Genomic DNA, 23,914 nt, shown 5'->3' with positions numbered 1-23,914 from the left:
CTCTTGGTAACAAAAGTGGGAACAAAATGTGAAACTAATAGAAATAGTTCAAATGGATTTTTGACGTCTATAGCCGTCAATGGCAGTGAATGAGTTAAGTTGCTTTCTAGCTTTCACTAAAAGTAAAGAAATGAAGCCACTCAAACCCAAATTGAAAAGGCTAATTTGAAAAAGGTCAAGAGCAAAGAAAAAAGACGACCCGGCTGTAACGGATCGGCCCCAGCGATAATCACATTCAGAGACGGAACGTCCGGCAGTGAGCCGCGACCCGGGTTCCGCTCACATTAGAGCTGAGTGACAACGTCTCGTCACTGGTTTTATTCCAGAAGCGCCGCCGCCGCCGATCCACGCTTGTGAAATCCCATCTGGCCTTCATTTCCAGCAACGTTCACGCCGCCGCGCTCTCTTTATTAGCTCCGTCAACGATCTTGTTGGAAGTGAAAGCGCCGCCGCCGCCGCCAGCTGCGCATCATCAGCAGATAAGCATGAGGACAGTTTACGATCCTGTCAGGAATTGGCGAACACCGCTCAAGATGCACCACACAGCCTTTAAAAACTTGTACTCGCCTGTTTTGGACACTCACAGGCCACATCTTTTAGTGCACCGGGACAACCCATCAATCCGAACCAATGACAAAAATCTCAATGCTGTTCCGGCACTATATACTAAAAAATAAATAAATACCAATTGCAATTGTATCAGGAAATGTATTTGTGATTTTTCTGTTGAGAATCTTTTTTGTTTGTTTGTTTGTTTAAAACCATTTCATGCACAAATTATGATAACCTACATCAAGATTTTTTTTTTCTCAGTTTTTATTACTCTTTCAGCATGAAAAAAAATGATCACCTTCATTTTTTTTTAAAACATACATGTCCACTAGGGTGGATAACGTGCATAAATAACAAAATAATTATGTAAACATTATAGAAATTGATTTTTAACATTGTGTTCACATATTTTTAACATCAAAAACGACTACATGTATTGCAAAAACATCTACCCAAAGAAAAACGAGCTTTTTTTGAATCACAGATGGTAATTTTCTTTTTTCTGGCAACCATTCTTCATCGTAGAAGGAATAGACACGTATTCCTTCCTTGCACGTCACACCTGACTTCTGTCGGCCATCTTGTTGTTTTTTGCACTTACAAACGTTGACCACTGGATGTCAGTGTATGTCAAGACTACACTCGTGTCCACTGGAGTGGCTAATGGGCAACGGTGGCAAAAAGATTCATTTATATAAGTGAAAACAACATTTTAATAGCTGTCGACCGTAGTCACCACTATCCGTGAAAGAGTTAATGAACAGGAGCCCCCAGCACTGATGAACTTGTTGTTTAGCAAAGTGGTGACAAGATGACAAGGCACAGTTGAAGGGACTTAAGATGTCTCCTCGACACTCACTTTATTCCTACACCAGATTAAATGATAATTAAATCTCTTTGCGCTCACGAGATGCGCTGATAGTAGAGAAGCGTTTGCAGCCGCGGGAATGTCAGCCTCTCTTTGCCTTGTTAGCTCTTTAACAATTTGACAATGAAATAGTGAGTTTAGGCACATGCCTGTCACGTACTGACATTTGTGTTACAAGTTTTTTTTTCTTAGTGTGGGAAGGATTTTGATTGTGTTGTATGAAAAACAATAAACAAGAAAACAACAAGCATAATGGGATGGGAATTTGAGTTATAGTAACTGCGGACGTCGGATCTTATTCATTTTTGGCTTCAGGGTAACTAAAGATGTTTATCAGATGAATGCGGGGATTACTTAACAGAGGGGGGAAATGCGTCAACACTCTAAATTTAAGATTTTTTATTTATTTTTTTAATCTAAAGACGTTTAAAGGAAAAGTCAACCAATCACAGCTCGCCTGTTTTCTGAAGCTGAGCTGTGATTGGTCGTTACGTGAGACCTGAGCAACTGTGATGTCATCTTCAGTCGACAGCAAGTGGCAAAATGGCCGCCTTCTGATTTGGATAAAAACTGCTGGATTTGGAACGCAATATTAACCGCAATACTGTATTTAGACGAGTGGGGCAGCATAGAACATATTTGTTCAGAATTTTTTTTGGGGGGGTGGGTAGACTTTAATATAAAAAAAATGCAGTTTTTAAGGATTGAACCTGGGTAAATAATCATAGAACTTTGCACAAACGTCAGGCTTGCCAAAATGTTTATATTTTAGAGGGTTCTTATCGTATGTGACAGTACCCCAAGGTGCAAATACCCCAACATGGCCAGGGTTGTGAGGGTTTGAGTCGTTTAGTTATATTTAACAGCTTTTCATTACACATAATATAATACTTTGGAGTGTTAAAATTCCATGCTGATGAAGTCCTACTTGGGAATTTGTCAAAAGTAAATCATTTTCAGATGACTTGACTTAACTTCCTTGCTGCAGTGTGGGTGAGAATTTCTGGACTCGGCTAAAAGATTATTGAAAATGTTGCATTTTGACTTTTGGAGCCAAACGTAAGAAACGCTATTGATTCATCAGCTTCACCCCGTTGATGTTTTTGATGGAGCATTTTCACTGTCCAGCTCCTGTAAAATGACTCCGGCCAGCGTCTTCGCCTTTTTTCTCAAGTGTTTGCTCTCCTGATCCCGAAGGACTTGAAGTGCTGCGCTCTCCTCCGGGCCTGCCTGTGCGCGATGGCCAGATTCGGAGCCAATTCTTGCTTTTCTGCCTGTGACATGCTTTCCCCTGCCATCGGACCTTATCTTGAAGCTTTGGGCTGCCACCTCTGTACTGTTTTAAATGAGAAATGGGCTTTAGGCCACAATGGCTTACAGAGATAAGTCATTTCTGTACTTATTGTTGTTTCCCCCCCAGTGAGGCGAGGGTTGAATATTAGTTGTTGTTGTTTTTTGCCTTCTTCCACAGCATCTTTGTGTTTGTTTACTCCTGCCATATTCATGCAGTGCCCAACCTCTAATAATCTCGGAGCATGAATGCTAGGCTATCGATTGCCTGGAAGCAAGCAATATCGCAGTCGCGTCCAAGCGCTGTTTTTTTTCGACGATCTTTATTATCTCTCCACTGGAGCTGTGTGCATGTGCGTGTGACTCCCATACACAGTAATGGGACGGGCGCAGCCTCAGTCTCTCTCTCGCTGACAGCCCGGATTGTAGCCATGGCAACGGCAGGTTGATCCTGGCTGTAAGCAAAAGGACTTGAAAGGGAAGTGCTCAAGCTCTACGCGCTCATTTGGCCCTGCGCTCCTCTGTGTCTGACCGTGGCGAATTGCGCGGCCATGTTGAAATCCCAGCCCAGGGTTGGGGGGGTGGGGGGTCTGATGGGCGGCTTGTGACAGCGGCCTGCACTCAAATCGCAACACTGCCATCTTTTGACCTGAAAATGTATACCCAAAGCAAGAATTGTTTGATTTCAATCAAATGCAAAAAAAAAAAAAAAAAAAGTTTAATCATGATTTTATGTCAAACCCAATGAAGATTTAATTTGCTTGAAAACGAAAAATACCTAGGAATTTCTATTAATTCATTCATTAATTTCTAGCTTTTTCTGTTCTTTAGTCATCAGCAGTAAATACCAAAAATACCCTTTTGTGACCAAAAAGTGGAGATAATTATCTTTTTCTTTGATGCCTTTTTTTTTTTTTGCTTGTTTGACACCTCAAATTCTAAAATAACAAAAAAAACAGGATGAGAAAGCGCTTCCAATAGCAAAATGTATTTGCAGAAGACGTCGTGAGCAACGAGTGCCCATGCAGCGACTACTCTCCATCTTCCACTAACATCCCAGGTTAAACGTGCTTGTCACTCAGTTGGAATGCATCACTTCAACATACTTCCTTGACAGTGATTTACTACTTTCCTATCTTAAACAGGGCTTCGACAGTCTCCTGTGGCACCTCAGGGCGTTTTAGAAAGAGCACAAAAAAATAAGTTAAAATGCCTGCAAAGAGAATGTGATTTTTATGATCAGGATTACATGCGTACATATTGCATGCATAAAAACTTGTATCGAATAAGAAGTCCTCTTTAAAATACATTTGGTTAAAATATGACAATGTATTCAAAGAAATGCTTTGAATTTTCTGAACCTTGTCCAAAAGAGCTCTCCTCTTTTCTGAGGATTAAACTGAGAACACAAAACGAAGCTTTTCTCTGGAAACAATGTGTGTTATATGTTTCACATGTCACAAGGTACGTTGGGGATCATAATGACGATGATATCGCATGCAACCTAATCCTGGGTCAAAACCCTCAACCACTCAAACATCATCAGTCTAAATACACAACTAAACCAATATGTAACACTATTTAATGGCAGTCAACAAATGTAGCATTTGTTTTCCACATGAGGCAATAGGATGCTTCGTCATGTCTGATTTTTGTCCCTTGAAGGATTCTAGATGATTAAATGTGTTACTGCTGCCTCCTAGTGGAAATAAATATGCATGCCGTGTGACCATGACATCAAAACAGAGGTATGATGTTATTAAAGTTAAAGTACTCCGCATTTGATTAGATAAGGGTGCGAGGTTTTTGGTTTGGGTTCCAGTTAAAGATTGGCGGTAGGGTTCATGTCTAGCCTATGCAGGTGTAAGGATTTGGTTTTAGGGATTACAGTTTGGGTTCAGGGTTACAGTTGGGTTAAGGTTTAGGTGTATGGATTTAGGGTGGGGTTAGGGTTAAGTAAGAACTAAGTTTAGGAGGTTAGGATTAGGTATCAAATTAAAAGTTAGTATTTAGGGATTCGAATCAAGTTCGATTGAAGACTAGGGTTAAGATTAAGGGGAAGAATTCAGGATAAATAACGACAAAAAAAAACTAAATACTTTCCAAAAAATAATTAAAGTAACAGAATGACTTATTCATAAATATAATTCATTACCAGGGAACATAATTGTATTAGTTAAAAATTTAAATAAAAAAAATCTATATAAAGTAATTGAGATTATTGGTTTCACAAACAGCAGTCTCCGACTTTGTATATTTTTTATTTACCTTAATATTTATTTAACCTCAAACCACAACTGGTAGATATACTTTAGAGCCTAGTTCAAGTATTTTCTTCACTAAAAGGTTCAACAAAAACAAGTGCTTTAGTTTTAACACAGTGTGGCGTAAAACGAAAAAATGTGTACACGAAGTGGCGTGTGCAGTGTTTTTACTTCAATCCTGAAAATGCCGTTTTTACTTGCTTGACAAGCAAGGCTAAAGTTTGCCGTATGAGTTGAGGGTTGTGATAAAGCCAGTAAGGCTCTAGTAAGGTAAATGTTAGGGTCAAAAGTATATTTGAGCATACGGAAGTCGGGTTCAGGCTAAATCTCCTTTTATTTGCTGTTTTATCAAGTTTGTTTTCTTCAAAGCCTCAACTAAACCCACAGTGAGCCAAACTGCCGCTTTCTCGCCCGTATTCGTCGATTAGGTTGACAAGAATGGATCGACTTGGGATAAAGTGCGTTTTTTTCATGAGTTTCTATCACGAAGATTTGAGAAGCATGTAAAGTTTAATCTGGCGGCACCATCATGTTTCTGAAAGTAATCCTCTGTCGCGCTAATGGAGGCAGGGATCAATGCAGATGGATCTCGTGTTTCCTTTTCATATCACCAGAGCTGCGCATGTGACTCAATCTTCGATAGGATCCATTTGAGGTGTTTCTTCAACCCCCCCCCCCCCCCCCCCCCATGGGACACTGCTTATATTTGATTTCAGTTGATGTGATTGTAACAGGGTTGTGTGCAGTCGGGGTGGGGGTTATGTTGGTAAAATGAGTCTTTAGTGTGGTAATAATGAGCAAATGGAGGCCTTGATTTAATTTTATCAATTTATTTCTCGGCGGTTGCTTCGATATGCCGTCTCTTGTGGGGGGGGGAACAGACGTTGCTTACAAATCTAACGTTTCCTTTCTGCGGACGGTCACGTCTCTTTCCTGGAAGTGCGATAATGCGATCATCCCGGCCGGCCAACCTTGAAATGAAACGTGTGAGTTAAAGGGCTCGTCGTTGTTTTCCCGATTGAAATAAATTGAAAATGGGTGAGATTCAACAAGTCTTGTGTCTTCTTCCCATTCCCTTTTGAGCATGGAAAACTGATGCTAGTGCGATTTGTCGATTTTTGCTGTTGTTCGTGTATTTTTATTATTGTTACTTTTTTTCTTTTTTTTCTATGTTCAAATAAAGTCAAACTCAAACTCAAATGGCAAGACATTCAACCCCCCCCCCCCCCCCCCCAAAGGCTATGTTGTTAAATTTATTAATAAAGAAAAGCACTGTATTGTATAAAAATATAATACAAGAAAATGTAAAAATGTGGGATATTTTACACAATTTTGCTCATCGGTCTGTCATTTTATTTTATTTTATTTTTGACGCCAAACCAAACTATAATCGTCAATCGGTCATCATCACTCCGTTACCACTATTTTCGGACCAAGCGGCCATTACGTCATTACAGTCCATCTTTTGTTAAATATCAACAAAACAGGCCTCCGACGGACTGACGATTACACGGATGGATGAAAACCCATTTCCATCAGTGCTTAGTCTGTCATTTAAAAAAAAAAAAAGGTTCTCATCATTCGTCAGAAAAGCGGCCGTCCGTCAGTAGTGCCGAAATGCTCTGAAAATATCAAATCAACTGTTTTTATAAAGTGACTGATGATGTTGTCTGCTTCTTGGAAGTCGTACGCTCTTCTAGTCTTTTCAAAATAAAATTTCTTTCAGGCTTAGATGACCACAATATTTCCGTCCGGGATCTCTGGGCTCGCTGGTAACAAAATGGTCCATAACCACAAAGTGTAAATACAGTGAACTAAAAGGTCACTTTTGCTACTGTACTCTGGCTGCCTTTCTCGAACAGACATTGCGTCAAGGTTTTTTTTTTTTTTTTTTTTTTTTTTCCAGTAAACGGTGAAACTCTGCCCCTGCGGGGTGACCTGCCCCCAGGCCCAGTGGGAGTATCGGGTGTCCTCACCTCCTTTCTTCCCTCCTCCCTCTCCTTATCGCAGTCTTTGTCTCTTTCCAACTTGTTCTAAGGGACGGATGGAGGGTTCTGCCCCGAATCTCAGTTCATCTCAGTTCGCAGTTGAAGTGAGGGTGCGCTGATGTTCAGTTGACCAGTTTTTTTTTTTTTGTGTGTGTTAGCATCAGTGTCTGTTTTGATCTTTGGGATTTAGAAAATTTAACTAGGTTTGCCTTTCACTTCACTTAACAATAGTTGAGATTTTAAGCCGCTAGTCATCTCTAATTGATCCATTTACAATGCCGGTCCGGATCATGTGCACCATCTCCTTTTCTGGCGACGACGAAGACAGAGGCTACGGCAAAGACGGCTTTGACGATCACTATAGAAGGGTGAAGAGGGGTTACGGAGAGTCGCAGGAGTACCTGGATGGCGGGAGCCAGGCGGATGACGACGATGACGAAGAGGAGGACGGCTCGGGTCAGGTGGACGACCTGGCAACATTCTTCAGCGGCTGCTCGCTCCACGGAGCCAACCATGTCTTTGAGGAGAACAAGAAGTTTGGCGTCCGGCAGAGTTTGTGGGCGGTGGTGTTTACCCTGGCGCTGTCCGCCTTCTTGTTCCAAGTGGCCGACCGGGTCATGTACTATCTCCGGTACGACCACATCACCATGCTGGACGAGAAGGTGGCCAATAACATGACCTTCCCGGCAGTCACCTTGTGCAACTACAACTTTGTGCGCAAGTCGCAGGTGAGCTACAGCGATCTGATTTTCATGGCCCCTCTGCTGGGCTTCGACGAAGGCATGGCCCCGGGGTTCCCGCTGGCCCCGGAGCCCGATCGCCCGCCGGGCTCTCGCTTCACCTTGGATGAGTTCTACAACCGCACAAGGCACCGCATTGAAGATATTCTCCTGGAATGCAACTTCAGGGGCTTCGAATGTGGCCCGGAGGACTTTCGAGAGGTAGGTCTTACTCTCAAGACTCTGCGGCAAGAAGTCAGGTTTTATTTATTTTTTATTTTTTTTTTTTAATTTTTTTTTTATTTTTTTTTATTTATTTTTTTTATTATTTTTTTTTTTTTTTAAGAAGTCAGGTTGTTGTTTTTCTGAGACGGCACATCTGCTGCACAGTCAAGGGGGGGGGGGGGTCGAGGGTTCGAATCTCCACTCTGGCCCTTCTGTGTCAAGTTCTAATGTTGCGTGTTGTTTTCTGGGTACGCCGGTTCTTGCAAAAACGTACTTTCTGGGGTCATTGAAGACTCTGTTGTCCAGACCAGTCCGGGGTGTGCAACTTCTCTCACCCAAAGTCAGCTGGGGTAGACTCCAGTTCACTCATGACCACGATGAGGATCAGATCTACCAAAAATGAACAAGTAAGCGTAAATAAGCGATAGACTAAATCTGGATTACATCACCGTAGGAACAGAACTCCTGTCAATGGGCCGAGAAGATAAATATGGGCAGCAAAGAGACTCTTGCCCTGAAAATGAATTACATTCTTCCAGCCATCATCATTGGGGATTGGAGACCACATCACAGGCGGAATGCCAAGGAACAGCGCGGGAGAGACAATATCCCGCTATTGGTCGGCATTGATTTTCATTTTGACCTTTTGTCAAGTGGCAGTGAGTTGCGTTCAGAATGCTAATAATGACAACACGAGCTGCGGTCACATCTTTGTGTCAATGGCAAGTGTGATGGCGTGCTGACATTTGAGACCAGTGGTCTTTGTTTGCGCCACTTTAGTCCATTCCATATGGATTTGTTGGGCTGCAGTTTAAAGTCGTCCGTGGGTACGATCAGTTCATGTGTAAACCTTGCAACCTTGAGTAAACACTAATGAAAGCTACGTGAGCCAACTCTCGCATTTCTCGGATTTAGGTCCTGTGATGTCATTTTCATTTTTTTTTTTTTTTTTTTTTTTTTTTATAAAGAGCTCAGTATTGTTCATTCGGAAATGTCATCATCATTGCTCTTTATTTTTATTTTTTATTAATTTTTTTATTTTTTATTTTTTATTTTTTGTGTGTGTGTGGGTGAGTACGTGTATGTGCGTGTGATGTCATTTTCAGTCGACGGCTCGTGGCAAAATGGCCGCCCCCTGAGATGGATACAAATGTCCTGCTCGGTCGATTGAGAACTCATACAGCGACAGCCGCACTAAAATCCTCGACGTCCTAGCGCCCTTCTTTGAGGACAGGAGAACGTGGCAGTAAGAGTAAGATTTCAGAAACTAAACTAATTGCATAGTCTGTGTGGTTTAAAAAAAAAAGAACATAAAAGGCGCAAAAGACAGTTCAAACAAAATAAAATGTCAGCTTTCTGTTTTTTCTCTAGCTATGCTAACTGCTAGCATGATTTTCGAACGCTAACGGCAGTCTTCTAGCTGCAATAATTGGAAGTTTGTACAGTTGTGTAATGTTGTTCTGCTCACTTAAAAGCCTTTTTGTTCTTTAGCATATTTGTGCCAGAGACACAAATTAGTCTGAGTTCCCCCCCCAGGTGGCTCCAAACGACTCAGTCCCCAAGCAGTAGGAAAGATGTATCTGCCTTATCCTTCATTCTTCTGTACAGCAAATCAATAGAATGTATTTATTTCCGGTTACGCGGCCATTGGCGGTGTCATGCGGTCCCAGCGAGGACCGCATTGAATTCCTGCTTGTGACTGTTTATTACGTGGGCTTAAAAGCCACTAATGGCCCCTCAGACTCGATTGTGTGGATTCGGGGAAATGGAGCAGGGGATGATTGATGGCTTCCCCCCCCCCCAAACACCTCGCTGTCCTTTTGGCGAGCAGCCGTTAAGTACACCTGCGCATCAATAGAGATCTAATGTAAGAGTTTCTGGAGATTGATTACACTATGGAAAGCAGTATGGCAGATAATGAGCAGGGAAGATATATCAAAATGGTTTGTTTTTACGTCAAATGTGGATACAGGTACTTTGATGTCGGAAAAGCAGGCATACTGATGATTCGGCTAATTTTGAGGGGGCGTTTTTTTTTGGCTGCTGGCTGTCTATAAAGTGTGCGTGTTCTCGGAAAACGATTATGGCTGTGGCGACGCACTTGTAAATAGTTTCAGCAGTTACACAAAAACAAAAATAACCCTTGTGGTTAACATGGATGGAGCAATGCAGCAGTAGAAAAGCTAAAAGTTAGCCTAGCTTCATCTATGTATTTATGTTTTGCTTCAACTACTACTCTCTCCTTGCTATTTTCTTTTGCTCTGTGGCGTCATGCTGCCCCTCACTGGTCAATTTTGATACTACAACAAACATTTGGTTTGGGGGTGGGGAACGAGATTTTGCAACCACCCCCAAAAAAATCGGTCTCAAATTTTACAAATTAGTTCAAATGTCAAAATATGTGCATACCCACTATTACATCAATATTGTTGAAGTCAGGAAGAAAACAAAAACTATAAATCATCATCTCAGGTTGCTTGAATTTAGTGTCCCGGTGCAGAATATGAGCCTCTTCCCATTTGAGCCACTTCCGTCCACATCCCGTCTCATCGGAAACTCTCCTTTCTACCATTGTCATCAAAATCATCCCCCGCAAGCTTGCTGTCATTGCAGCCTCGCTGTGGATGAGTCATTTAGAGGAAAGACAGCTAAAATGTCAAGAATTTAAAAAAAAATAAAACACACACACAAAAAACATCCGGTGATATTTTAGTGCGCAGGATGGATTTTGGTATAATTCAGTAAAAATATGATGCAGTTAAACCCAATGTGTCCGACAGCATTGGGTGTCCCAATACTTTTGTCTGGCGTCCATGATGTCAGTGTAGCATTGTTGGGTTTTAATCCCAAATTCTTTTTAACCTCTTTTAAACCTTAAACCAGCGCTATCGTGAATAGTGTCATTCTGTCGTGTTGCCTATCAAATCCACAAGATGGCGCAAAAGCTCTACTTTTCTATTAGATGAGGTTTTGGGCTTTTTCCACTCTTATCTCTTGTCGCTTTGAAATGATGTCCTTTTTAGGGGTCTGCCCTCCAGAAATCCAACGATTTTGATACTTTTCCATATTATCAAGCATTGCCTGTTAAGTTAATCAAGGTTTTTCTGAAGATGATTTCTATTTTTATGAAAGGCAACCGGCTTGCATTTGTTTGACCTTGGGAGTTCCACTATACTTTCTGTTTGATCACTCGCGAGCGAGCGCATCAAGAAAAGCCTCGTGAGCAATTGAATGTTGGCAGCTTGTCTTTAAAAAAAAAAAAAAAAGAAGAAGAAAAAAAAAAAGGACTAACAGGATTAGGCGTTCTGCCGTCACACTTCTGTTGGGTGTTAAAGTCAATTTGTTTCTGTCACGTTCTTTTTACTCGCACATGCAAATCCGCCTAATGAAAGCGTTGACGCCCGCGAAGGAGCGGGAGGGACTTCAAATCGGCGTCTCTTGTTTCCCCACGATGTCTTTCTTCATCCGGTTACATCGCGTATTCTCTTTTCTCAACGCCTGCCTCTCTTGTTTGATGGATGTGCCTCACATCCTTCAGACGGCAGACGACGACAACAACAACCCATCTGGGATGCCTTCGTTCCACTTGCTGGTGGAAAAGCGCTAAACGAGGAGAAAAACTCAACTTGAATCTGTCACAACAACAAGTTTTCGTATATTTACATTGAGTTGAGTTCCTTTCAACGGGTGCCTATTAGGGGGGTGTCATGGAACATGGATTTAGATTTTAAAAAAATTCCAAAGTGATGCAGATGTCAACCAACAACCATTATTGGACATCACAGGAAGTGCAACGGTGTCATATACTACTCCTACTCTGTAAACAAACACAATGCAGCTCGACCTCTGGCTAGAAGACGTCATGGCTCGCGGCAATATGCCAAACGTGTTCACTCATTTGAATTGAATGCAACTTTCAATGGAGTCAAACCAATACATGTATTTTTAGCATAATTATTTTCCTTCCAGGCGGCACGGTGGCTGACTGGTTAGCATGACCGCCTCCCAGTGCAAAGGTTGTGAGATCAAGTCCGGGCTTCGGCCTTCCTGGGTGGAGTTTGCATGTTCTCCCCGTGCTTGCGTGGGTTTTCTCCGGGTACTCCGGTTTCCTCCCACATTCCAAAAACATGCATGGCAGGTGAATTGGACACTCCAAATTGTCCATAGGTGCGATTGTGAGTATGGTTGTTCGTCTCTGTGTGCCCTGCGATTGGCTGGCAACCAGTTCGGGGCGTACCCCGCCTACTGCCCGAAGCCAGCTGGGATAGGCTCCAGCAACCCCCGCGACCCTTGTGAGGACAAGCGGTACAGAAAATGGATGGATGGATGGATATTTTCCTTCCTAAAAAAAAAAACTGTGTTCCCTGGTTTTTCACTGGGTTTGGGTTCCAAAAAATACCCGCCATAAATAAAATCCACAAAGTAGTTAGCTTTATGTTTTACATTTATTATAAATGTTTTAATTTAACTCCCTAAAACCCCTACACCACACAGTTTATACACTTTTCTCACATTTATAAAAAAAATTGTGTACACACAAAAAATCCACGAGGCCGCAAAAAGGGAACCGCGTTATAGCGAGGGAACACTGTATTAGTGTTGCACTTTCCTACAAAAGAGAAGATTAAAGTTTTTTGGGGGGGTTTGGTTACAGTTTTTGAAAAAAAATGGTCCTGTCCTAAAATGACGAAAATATTTAAGATGTATAAAAAAAAAAATTATTATACAGTCGACCTCTGCATACTCGTAGTTCGGCACCCGTGGATTCGCATATTCGTGGAATTGTTTTGAATTTGTTTTGAACATTATTTTTCAATATTTATTTGGGGTTTATTTGGATCTTTTTTTTTTGTAGAAAATGCAGTGAATGTTTATCACCTTTTTTTAAAGGATTTTGGGGGTTTGTTGAAAAATAATAATAAATGTTTTTGTTTTTTTTCATTTAAAGAAAAAGGTAGGTCAGCATTTAACGTATACCTCACTTCCTGAGTATTCAAATAAGGTTGTAAACCGTGCTAGCAGCCTAGAACTTTAGCTCAATGGTAACATAATGCGCTCCCAAGCCGGAGACGTGGTCGTGCGCGGGTTTGTGATTTTTCCGTTTCATGGGAAATTTGCTACTGGCATTTATTTATCGTTTTCATTTTAAATCTAACATTCCTGTTTATACAAAAATGAGCAGTTTTACATTTTCTTGGCCCAATCGAACCACCACCTTAAAACCAAGGTCAGTTACACAGCTGTGCGGATGTTAATTGATTTATCACGAAGAATATGGTTGATTGTATAGAATTGATTGTTGATAATAGGTATTTAAAAAAATAAAAAACATTATTAGTAAGATGTGTGTTGAAGGTGTACTAATTAGGAGCCTGTCTTCCCGTTTAAGTCATCCTGCATGCTGAACTGAACATACCGAATGGATTTAATGTTATGCAAATAAGCGTGATTAAATGTCGGGGCGGCGATCAATACACGCTCGTCCAGGTCCGAAAAAGTGATGGCAACGAGCATGAAATATTCATGCGTCTCTTTTAGAGACCAAAAATTGGCTTCAATTATGTCATATCCTTTAAAATAAATAAATAAATGAGCAAGCGGATTCAACATTTACAAACCAAATCCTATGTGGGCCGCACTGCATGTCACATTAAGTTGTTGTACTTACTTAGCTTGGCAGCACAGCACAGCTTTTCAGTTTTGAAGTGAAATGTCTTCATGTTCGGGTTTTGCTCTTTTTTATTTTTAACTGAAGGTTTAAGCTCCGTTTTGTGTCGAAAGGCGTTTAAAAAAGCACATTTGGGCTCTGCTTTGTTTGCTTTAAATGTCGTGAGCCTCAGAGCAAAACTGCACAAGTTATGTTGAAATGAATGCCACAATATCAGTTAGGGGGAAAAAAGTTCTTGTTTTGCCTGTAAGCTTTAAAATGTACAGTCAGACTTACACTTTCTTTACCATTTAAAATTGCAATGACTGCTACTTTCTTTGGTAGCCAACTTTTTTTTTTTTTTTTGTAACTCGATTTTCGCACAAGCGCCAAATACAATGGTATTATATTATATTATATATTATTATATTATAGGTGAAAAAAAAGAAAAAGTCAAACATTTAAAATTTGGGCTTTTTCATTGACATTTTGAAATGATTTAGTGGTTGGGATAAGTTTGGAAGCTGCAACACAAAAGGCTATTAAAACTTGAAAAATGTTCGCCCCTCGGTGGCATGCGGGCTTTAGTTAATAACGTGAGCAAAATTGCGAGAGCAAGTTGTTTGGATAGCATAAAGGTCAAGCTAACACTAGCTAGCTAGTTCTTGAACGACATGTGACAAGTAAGAGATTTGTTTTTGTATTCTTCCCAGTATGAACTAATTAAGTTTATAAAATAGGAAAACGACAGTATTTTGTGTGTGGAGAATTTTTTATTTTTTTTAGTGGCGCTCCGATCGATCTTTTTTTCAAAACGAAGTATTTGACCCTCTACTGTGTTACAGAGTGTGATTGCTAATGTTAAGTTATTAACATTTTTTTTCAGTTTCAATTTATATTTTAGCCGTTTTGGATTTAGTTATAGCAGTATGGCTCAATGAATAGAATTGTATTATCTGTCTCACTCTCAGAAGAAGGGCAACGGGTTTTTACATTTGCTATCTTGAAGGGAGTCTAGGACCGGTCTCAGCCGGTCGGAAGGGAGGCACAGGCTGATTATTGTTTTTCTCTAATCTGATTTATACCTATGGGAACAGAAAGGGGGATTTTCTGGTATTCACTGAGTTGTAAACAAATGTACTGTGGGCTGATGGGAGGAGACTTTTTGTATTCACCCACTTTCCAATAAATAATGATGTGCCGGAGTAGAGAAGACACAATCTGAACAAGACCGCTGTTTGAGAGAGTTCAATTGTTGTCATCAAAAGCTTTTGATACCTTTGCAAAGGGACTTCTTCACCAGAATCTCACCATTCAGTTAATTGAACACGCAAAGAGTAGAATATAATTATTGTCTACTCTAACACTTGCTACGAATTTGTCATCAAAGTGGCATTCATGCAAAACGATATCATTCACTTTAGTCACCGCGCAGGATAATGACATCACCTTCCGCCCCCTTTGGCGCATTCAGGCGCAGGTGAGATGTGTGACGAGTGTCTGTCCGGGGCCGGCAGCCATTTTACTAGCAAACTAATTGAATGAAAGCAACAGCAAAAAAAAAGATGTTGAACGTAACTCTTAAGAGTGTGAGACACGAAGAATCGCTGAATGACATGTTTAAACTGTGCGTATTGTAACTGTAATTAATAAATTACAGTTCACTTGTACTTAACTTTTAAGCTCAACGCGTTTGTTAGAACTGTGTGTTTTTCAAACATTTAGGCTACTGATGTACAATTTGTGGTAGATTTATACCTTTTAATTGAATCATGAAGGCCTGCAGTTCATTGATTTAATGCTGAAACTGTGCTTCGTGTTTCAGTGGCTTAGAGTGAAACGAAATACACTTTAGGCATAAAATCTTCAGTTTTGATGAACACTTGGGCCGACACGGTATCATTATGATGGCTGTGAGGTTTTTTTTTTTTCTCTCCCAGTGCTACTTGGTGTAAAAGGTATGAGAGCAATTGTGTTCGACAATATAAGAAAGTTGGAAATCTTTTTCTCCACCCGCCCCCATGCGGCACATGAACATCCTTGAGAGCTGTGCTCTTTGTAATAGAGTTAAAAGCTCCAACCTCCCTGAGCACCAAACTGCCAAAGATGGAAGATTGCCATTATCCAAGCAAGGCTTTATTGTATTGTTATCTTTAATGACTTACTTTTGGAAAACCTCATCATTTCTTGGAGTAAGTTTTCTTTTATGTATTTTATTCATGTCAATTGGCGGTACCAGTCTTCTTCTTTTCTTCTTTGTGTGTGTGTGTATATATATATTTTTTTTTATTTTTTTTTTTTATTATAATTTATTTATTTATTTATTTATTTTTTACTTTATTTATTATTTTTTTCCATTTTTTTTTTAAAGTGTCAATCGGCTGTAAAATGTTAAGGTACATTTTCAGGACCTTTGCATTTGGTTTTTAATTTGAGGGATATTTGAAATGAAGGATTTTACAACTTTATATAGATAAATAGTACCTTAAGCAAGTTATTTAATTGTGCAACCGAAATATGAACATAAGATGTATAGGTATGATTTGACAATTTCCACTTGCTTAAAAAAAAATCTAAATTCCCATTAAAAAAAAAAACTATTCTAATCAAGTAGGTGGCTGCAGATCATGCTATTTTCAAGTTGTCCACCAGGGGGCACTATTACTTCAGATTACTTCGTCTATCCAAACGACAGAAAAAATGTTAGAGTTGCAGCCTCCTTTACTGTAACTAGGAAAGGAACCACGTGAATGACTTTTCAAGTTGGACCCCACGAGTTTCCGTATGTGTCATTTGAATAGGTATTTTTTATTCCTTTGTTTTATTGCATTTTTTTCCCATCATCTATTTTATTTAGTGTTTTTAAAAATATTTTTTCGGATTTTCCAGCCATTTTTAATTCATTTTATTTTGGGATATTTTGGAGGGATTTTTGTTACTTTTTTTTTTTATAATCTGGACTAGCTTTTGCTCATTTTAATTTACACACATGCATACACACACACACAGGCATACACACGCACACACACACACCTCTTGAAGCCACCAAGGCTTTTGATGCACGTATGCATGTGTCAGGTGAGATTGAAAAAAACATATGGCAGGCAAATGAGTTTGTGTTGCAAAGCGATCAAGTGATACAAATGAACGCAAATACGTGTAAGCGGGTTTTCCCCCGAGCTGCTGTTAATCTCCAGCCTCCTTTGATGGAGCAGCAAAAACATCAAAAGTGCTGCAACGCTAAATGCGGCTGATTCATGTTATTGGTCAGGAGGACAAACTTGAACATTTGAACAGCGATTTATGTGGAGGTGACGTTGGTTCGGGAATCGCCGAATCGTTAGGGGATGTCGGGCAGCCAAGCAAATGAACAAGTCGAAAGCCATCAAGCGACGCGCTGATCTCAGTGAGCACAATGAAATCCAAATGAGAATGTCTTAACAACAGGAGCAGCTTGCCAAAGAGATGTTAGATTTCCAACCATAATATTGTTACGACGGCAATACAGGACAGTTTTTCCCTTAACCGTGTGTTGTTGTTGTTGTTTTCTTAAACTATCCGCTGCCTCTGACAGTAAGAGAGTACTTGCAGTTTTCCTAGTCGGTCGTCTTAAGTGGTCGGCGCGCCAACGTGACTTGTGCTACAGGCCGAGCGTCCCTTTCACAACTCTAACAAATGGAAGCATTTAAAGCAGTAAGACGACTTCATCGGTAAATGTCAAATGAAAAAGGGAGGGTTTATTTAGCACATTCATTCATTCTGGAGGAGTCGGGCCTGCTGTTGGGGCTGAAGAGTTTCTTCACCTCATTCGTCGCAAATCACATGACGCTCCCTGGACCGACGCCGGCTCGACAAATTGGGGGCAATATCCGGAGTTTTCCTGCGCGTTCGCTCGCATGCTCGAGTCCTAATGCTCTTGAATTTCTTTTCAAATATACAATAAAAGTATGAGGCCATACGGTATAGAGAGACTATGGACATAAGGTAAGCTTAAGAAAGGCTTTATTACTTGCGAAGAAGAAGAAGGAGATTGTAGGCTAAAGTTGGACTGTCTTGGTTTCAATTATAATGCTTAATATAGCTCCGGTTTCCTCCCACATTCCAAAGACACGCATGTCAAGTTAATTGAACACTCTAAATTGTCCTTAGGTGCGATTGTGAGTGTGGATGGTTGTTCATCTCTGTGTGCCCTGGATTGGCTGGCAACCAGTTCAGGGTGTACCCCGCCTACTGCCCGAAGCCAGCTAACGACCCTTGAATATTGTTATTCCTTTTTTTCTATTTTTCTGCTTTTATTTTTTTTTTAATTCAAAATCTTTTATTTATTTCAATTTTTATGTTTTCATTCATATTTAATGTATGTAATTTTGTTCTTAATTTTATTTGATTTTATTTCTTATATTTTTGTCATTTTTTAAGCCATATTTATTCTACTTTCTTTTTTAGTTCTTTCATTTAAAATACTAATAATAATAATGATGATGATGATGATGATAATAATAATAATAATAATAATAATAATAATAATAATAATAATAATAATAATAATAATAATAATAATAATTATTATTATTATTATTATTATTATTATTATTATTATTATTATTATTATCGTTGTTATTATAATATATTTTTAGGGATATCCAATCCCTTTTTTTTAACCCTTGAGCAGTCACTGATATCAATACCAAGTACCGATACCATACATTAAATTGATTCATAGAATTGCCCCGAAAAAATGACATAATTAAAATAATAAAGAAGTCCTATATCCCAACATAGGATTTTTCCTTAAAATTGCATTTCAATGAATGGCAATTTTCTATTCATCTAATTTCTTTTTTTTTTTTTTTTTTTTTTTTCTTTCTTTTTTTAGAGCTCAGTATTGTTCATTCGGAAATTCATCTATTATATATTCATCTAATTTCTAATGTCGAGTGACTGATCGCAAAGAGGAAGAGTCCGATACTGGTACTGCTGTTACAAGTACCGATACCTTGAAATAAAGCCCGGGTATTGGCCCAATAGCTATTATCAGTACTTGCCCAGCTCTAATACTTTTACTTGCATAGGCACAATATACTTATTTTCTGTAGGAATGTTTGTACTGGACACAAATGTTCTCAACTGTGCATGTTTTCCACATAGGGGTGTGAGTTTTTAACAAAGTAAAGCATAATATGATGTCAATCTTCTCATGGTGAGGTCAAATCATCACCTCATGATCATAAAGAGGACACAAATTCCTCTTTAGGTCTCATATTGGCCGTGTGCCTGCTCGTTTCCTTGCAGCGTGTTCCGACTCTGCCCGGGCTTCTGACAAAAGAACCTCATTTCCCTTTCACAGAAGCTCAGCTATTCACTGCTGTTTATTTATTAAAAAAAAAAAAAAAAAAAATGCATGCTGTATTGTATTCGCAACACCTTGACTGGACTGCCGATTGTCAGATTTCATTAGAATTATCCAAGGATGTGAATTTGTTGAACAGTCTTTATGCGAATCTGGTTGTTTTAGAGGTGAAGTCACGGCTTGACGGTAATTTGAAGTTGTAGAACTTGGACACGGGGGAGACTATTGGCGGGGGGTTTACGGGTGACACGTGAGGCTAACGGCGCCATTACAAACTTAATTATCTCCTCAAATGGTCCCTGCCAAGCACCACCTGCTTCTCGGGGCAGGCATGCCTTCATTCGGTCTTGTGCTATCACCTGGAAGCTAACATTGAACCAAAGCAGCATTTTTTCCCCCATTTTAGTTGAAAACCATCAAGCGGAATGTCCTAAAGTATGAATACTGAAATAGTGATAATCTTGTCTTAATTTTACTCACAAATTCAAGCTCTCGTTGTGAATTTTCGGCTCGTTCATTGTACCTTCCGCCATTGGATAGAAAAGCGTTCAATTGTTCTGCCTGTCACTATACATTGCTGGCATAGATTGGTGAACAAAGGGATGAGATGTTGTATTCTGTAGTTGTGATTTGGTTTTGCTTTTACATTTTGCTACACTTGCCTAATCCGAGGATTTTTCTGTCTTTACAAAAATACAACCCCATTTTGATTCATTTGACACGTCCGTCCGTTAACAAAATTAAATAAATAAAAAAAACTGAAACGACTTCAAACGTTTATAAAACTAACGTTAATATAGCGAAAATGTCCTTCATTTTAGTCTTTGTCAATTAATATTATACATGAGCTTTCATGGTCGATTTAAAATGTATTTATTTCGGTGTTGTCAAACAGTCGTTTACTTTATTATATTACACAATACATTTGTACAAAAAAAAAAAACTAAAAAGGCACAATTTGGGTCGGGGGTGTTTACTAGTTTTTGAAATCTAAAAAATTTGTTCTTAAACGTAACAAAATTTAAAAAAAATAAAGTAAAAGAAATAAAATAAAAAACAAAAAATAATGAAAAATCCCAAACTATTATAAGATTGGTTGGCCATCTTGGGGCTTTAAATAACACAAAAATATGTGAATAGGCCCAAAATACAGTAGGTATATTTTTCCGCCAATGGTTTTAGATAAATTCTACAGGAACATTGGCAAAGTTTGCGAGTCGTCACAGTGAATTGGAAATGAGCAAGGGTTCACTGTATTATCATTTTCCAACAGTTCATTTTATTTTTTATTTTTTTCATTCACTCATTTCATTGTTTCAGTTTTTTCGCCTAGAAGCGATTTTCCAGCAAATTTATTCTAATTCACACAATTTAGAATATGGCATAATCCTACTTATTTTCAAATTTGGGTTACACTTCCGCCATGGGAGTAAAACTCTTATCATTAAAGCGAGCACCCTCCCCTTCTGCAGTTGAGTTGAGTCAAATAGTGTCATTACTTAGCGAATAAAGATCCATTAAACTGGCGGGCGCCTGATTTTGCAGTTTTGCGCGGTTTTGACATGAGCAAGGTTGATCTTCCCCAGGTTGCTCGCAGTGATTGTCACTCGGATGCTTTCATGTGTCGTGTTTGAGCTGCTATCTATGTCTTGTGCATTTCAATATGAGAAGAGAAAAAAAAAAAAAACCTTATCTCGAATCCCCAGTCCCTGCTTTTTTTTTTCTCCTTTGCTTTAAATAAGGCCATGAATGTTTAATTACGGAGAGAACTGTCAGAAACATATTCAATCATTGATCAAGGAGATTTTTTTTGGAGCGCCTATCACCGTTTGCGAGTGTTCGAGTTCAGAGCACCGAGGGGATGAAAAGAGAAGGCGGCGCAGCGTCAGCCTGCCCGGTACGCCCGCGATCCGGACCTGGTGTGACACTTTGATTAAGTACGCCTCTGACGTGACACAAACAATGACACGCCGATACCACACATTTATATGATGAAAGGAATATTTGACTCATTGAGACATTTTCTGCAGTAAAAAGTTAATATTTTGTGCATAATTAACTTGATAATTTCATTTTTTTTTTCATGTACAATTGATACCTTTAAAAACTCATTTTTCCACTTGTTGTCGACTGAAGATGACATCACCTGTGCTGAGTAAGTAGGTAACGACCAATCATGGCTCACTTGTTTTCTGGGTTTGGACAGCAAACTGAGCCGTGATTGGTCGTTACCTACTTCCTCAGCACGGGTGATTCATCTTCAGTCGACAGTAAGTTATAACATTAGTTTTTAAAGTTATTAATTGTAAAAAAATATATATAATAATTATGAAGTTATCAAATTAATTATGGACAAAATATTAACTTTTTTATTGACTCAATGAGTCAATTATACCTTTAAAGACAAGTGGAATAAAATGAAAAAAAACAACTCTCTGTGCTCTCAAATTCTGTTGGCTTGTCCGTTGAATGCAATGAAACCGTGCCCTTGCTCAACTCTCAACTGTCAATCAAATTCCACTTCAAAGACCTGGAAAATGGATGCTTCTTTGTCTGGCATTTTTCTGACGCCTCCACAACCCTAGATGTTTGAGCCGTGACTGCAACAACGAGGCACTCTAATGTGGCCATGCCAGTTTAAAGACACACTGCCCAGACACTGGCTTGACACATCTGACGTTTCCTATTCCCCATCCACCACCCCACCCTTGCGCCTTTCTTTCTGACATGCACATACTCGCTGCAGACAACGAGGAGCTCTAAACAAAAATATTTTTAGAAAAAAATGAAATGGTGATAAACTATATAACGCAATATCTGCTCAATTAACTCATTTGCTCCCAAAAACATCTAAAAATGTTCTATTTTAAATATTGCCATGACCCAAAAACGTATACGTTTTTAATGTTTATTTTATGCTAGAGCAGACAGAACGACCAGCAGGTGGCAGCAGAGTGTAAAAGACCAACCAGGGCCATGTTGCAAAAAAGGCTCTTTTCAGAGTGTTTTGTAGAAAAAAACTTTTTTTTCCTGATGAAAGAAGAGACTCTTGTTTCTTTTTTTCTTTTGGTAGGTTACATGTTTTAATAGCAACAGAACAGAGTATTCTGTGGACCTTGCGAAATCAGTCAAAACCCAGTAAAACAGCCGGGAGCGAAGGGGGTTGCTTCAGTGAAAATGGCTGGGAGTCAATGAGTTAAGTACTACAGTAATACTGTCGGTCTTTGTACGTTTTCAGCATTTGCCTTTTCTATAATTTTGAAACAGATATCTGAATTTATTTGACAGGGTCTTTAACATCTGTAGTAAAATGTAAGCGAGCCCCACATAATTGCTTCTTGGCTTCAGGGAGGAAATATCACGCTCGGCACACCCCACACCACAGGATAATCACTCACGATAATCTTTTAGAGACTTCTACTGTAATAATCGAGTCTTTGTCGACATTAAGCGGAAAAATGTTCAAAATTAGCCCGATTATAAGTATGACACTAGCCATTAGCATCCACGCAGCAGAGAGCAAAATGTATTCTTCTATTTTACTTTCCAAATTTGATCCGCAGACCGACGAGCTCCCTGTTCCAGTGACTGGTAATGCAGTGCCAAGTAGGACTTATTATATATATATTGTATCAATACTTGTCAGTCATTTGCACGGCAAGTTCACATCAGTTCCGAGCTGTCAAGCATCCAAAAATACTCATTTAGCGGTAAACGTAGTGCATCGCCTCCATTTGCAGTCAATACTGTTTTGCTGGATTGCAGATTTACTGCCAGAAGTGATGCTTTCGGTATAAATGAGGTGTCTTTTGTGGAATTAAATAAATAAATTCCACTATGGCAGCTGTCAGTTCCACTCCAGTCCTGCAGGTGGCGGTAAATCACTTTTTTTTTTTTTTACTTTTTTTGGGGGGGGGGGGGTTTCATCTGCTGCTTTCATCTGCTGCTTTCATCTGCTGCTTTCTTATCATTTGTGGCGGTCTCTCATTTTCAAAATCAGCTTAGATGTTTAAGAAATAGATATATTCACACTGCTTAACTTTTAGGGAGTTATTTTTAAGTGTTTCATCTCCCTGACGCTGCTTTTTCTCCGATTCCCTCTCCACTTTCCAACACTGACACAATACTAAAGCACTATTGTGTGTTTGGATGTAATCCGCCTGTTTCACCCCAAAAACTCATCAAGGAAGCATTTATCTATTAATGGGCTTCTTTTATTGTATTTCCTTCTTTTATTTGCATTCTCCAGCGAGTGAATCATTGGCTTAATTGAAGCAATGTTTCCTTGTATGTCTTTAATTGTGTATTTTAAACCGGCTGTTAATTTGGCGTCAGTAAACAAAAGATGTAGGGTGCCACAAGGTCTAAACGTCATTGTTTTTGCTTAGGAAATTGATTTCTTGGAGATACTGTTAATTCACTCTCTCTGTTATTTTGTGATATATTTTTTTCAATCCATCATTATCTTAGAACACTTTGGTGAACTCTGCTATAAAGTCAACAAGCAGATAAATAAAGTGACATTTAATTAATAGCCAACTCCAATGAGATTAAAAAGACAATATATTTCTATTTTCCGTCACTGGATATGACGCACCTTTTTTGTCCAATCCTGTCAAGTTACCCAATTAACATCCGAGTGCAATAAAACACTAGAAGAGGATTTAATTGTCCTCCAAAGGGACATTTAGGTTCGACTCAGTAATCAGCTGAATCCTGCGTGAACCCTGAAACATGAAATTAAACTGCCGGCGAGTGGCTGATCTCTGGTTACTGTCGTCTACACTCCAAGCGAAGGGCGAACTCATTAAGGGACCGGAAAAAAAATCAACCTGCAGTTAATGAATGTAGAAATACATTTCAGACACAAAATAAATTTTATGTTCTCTACGGCCTCTCGTTGGAAATTGTACACATATTTACAAAGTAATAGAAGTGGAAATACGTGTGGATCTCAATAAGTTACTATTCTTCAGAGTGCACTCCGTTTTCCTATAACCTCCTCCGGATG

The 23,914-nt window shown here is 39.3% G+C and overlaps 1 protein-coding gene across 4 annotated transcripts in view; it reads left to right on the top strand.

Moving 5' to 3' along the window:
* asic1b (acid-sensing (proton-gated) ion channel 1b) overlaps window positions 1-23,914 on the top strand; it is a 159,315-nt gene that overhangs the window by 93,502 nt on the left and 41,899 nt on the right. For 2 of the 4 annotated variants that reach the window (XM_086087159.1, XM_086087158.1), the window contains exon 1: window positions 7,114-7,903. The exons of the other annotated variants lie outside the window; for them this stretch is intronic. In XM_086087159.1, coding sequence (XP_085943285.1) covers window positions 7,238-7,903 — 666 coding nt within the window. In that variant the 5' untranslated portion in view covers window positions 7,114-7,237. Of the gene's footprint in view, window positions 1-7,113; window positions 7,904-23,914 lie in introns of those variants that run through there. 4 annotated transcript variants of the gene reach the window in all.

This window comes from Leptonotus elevatus, chromosome 10, assembly GCF_054856555.1.
Source record: "Leptonotus elevatus isolate MCC_2025b chromosome 10, RoL_Lele_1.0, whole genome shotgun sequence".
Classification (NCBI taxonomy): Eukaryota; Metazoa; Chordata; class Actinopteri; order Syngnathiformes; family Syngnathidae; genus Leptonotus; species Leptonotus elevatus.
This window is presented reverse-complemented; position numbering and strand designations above follow the sequence as displayed.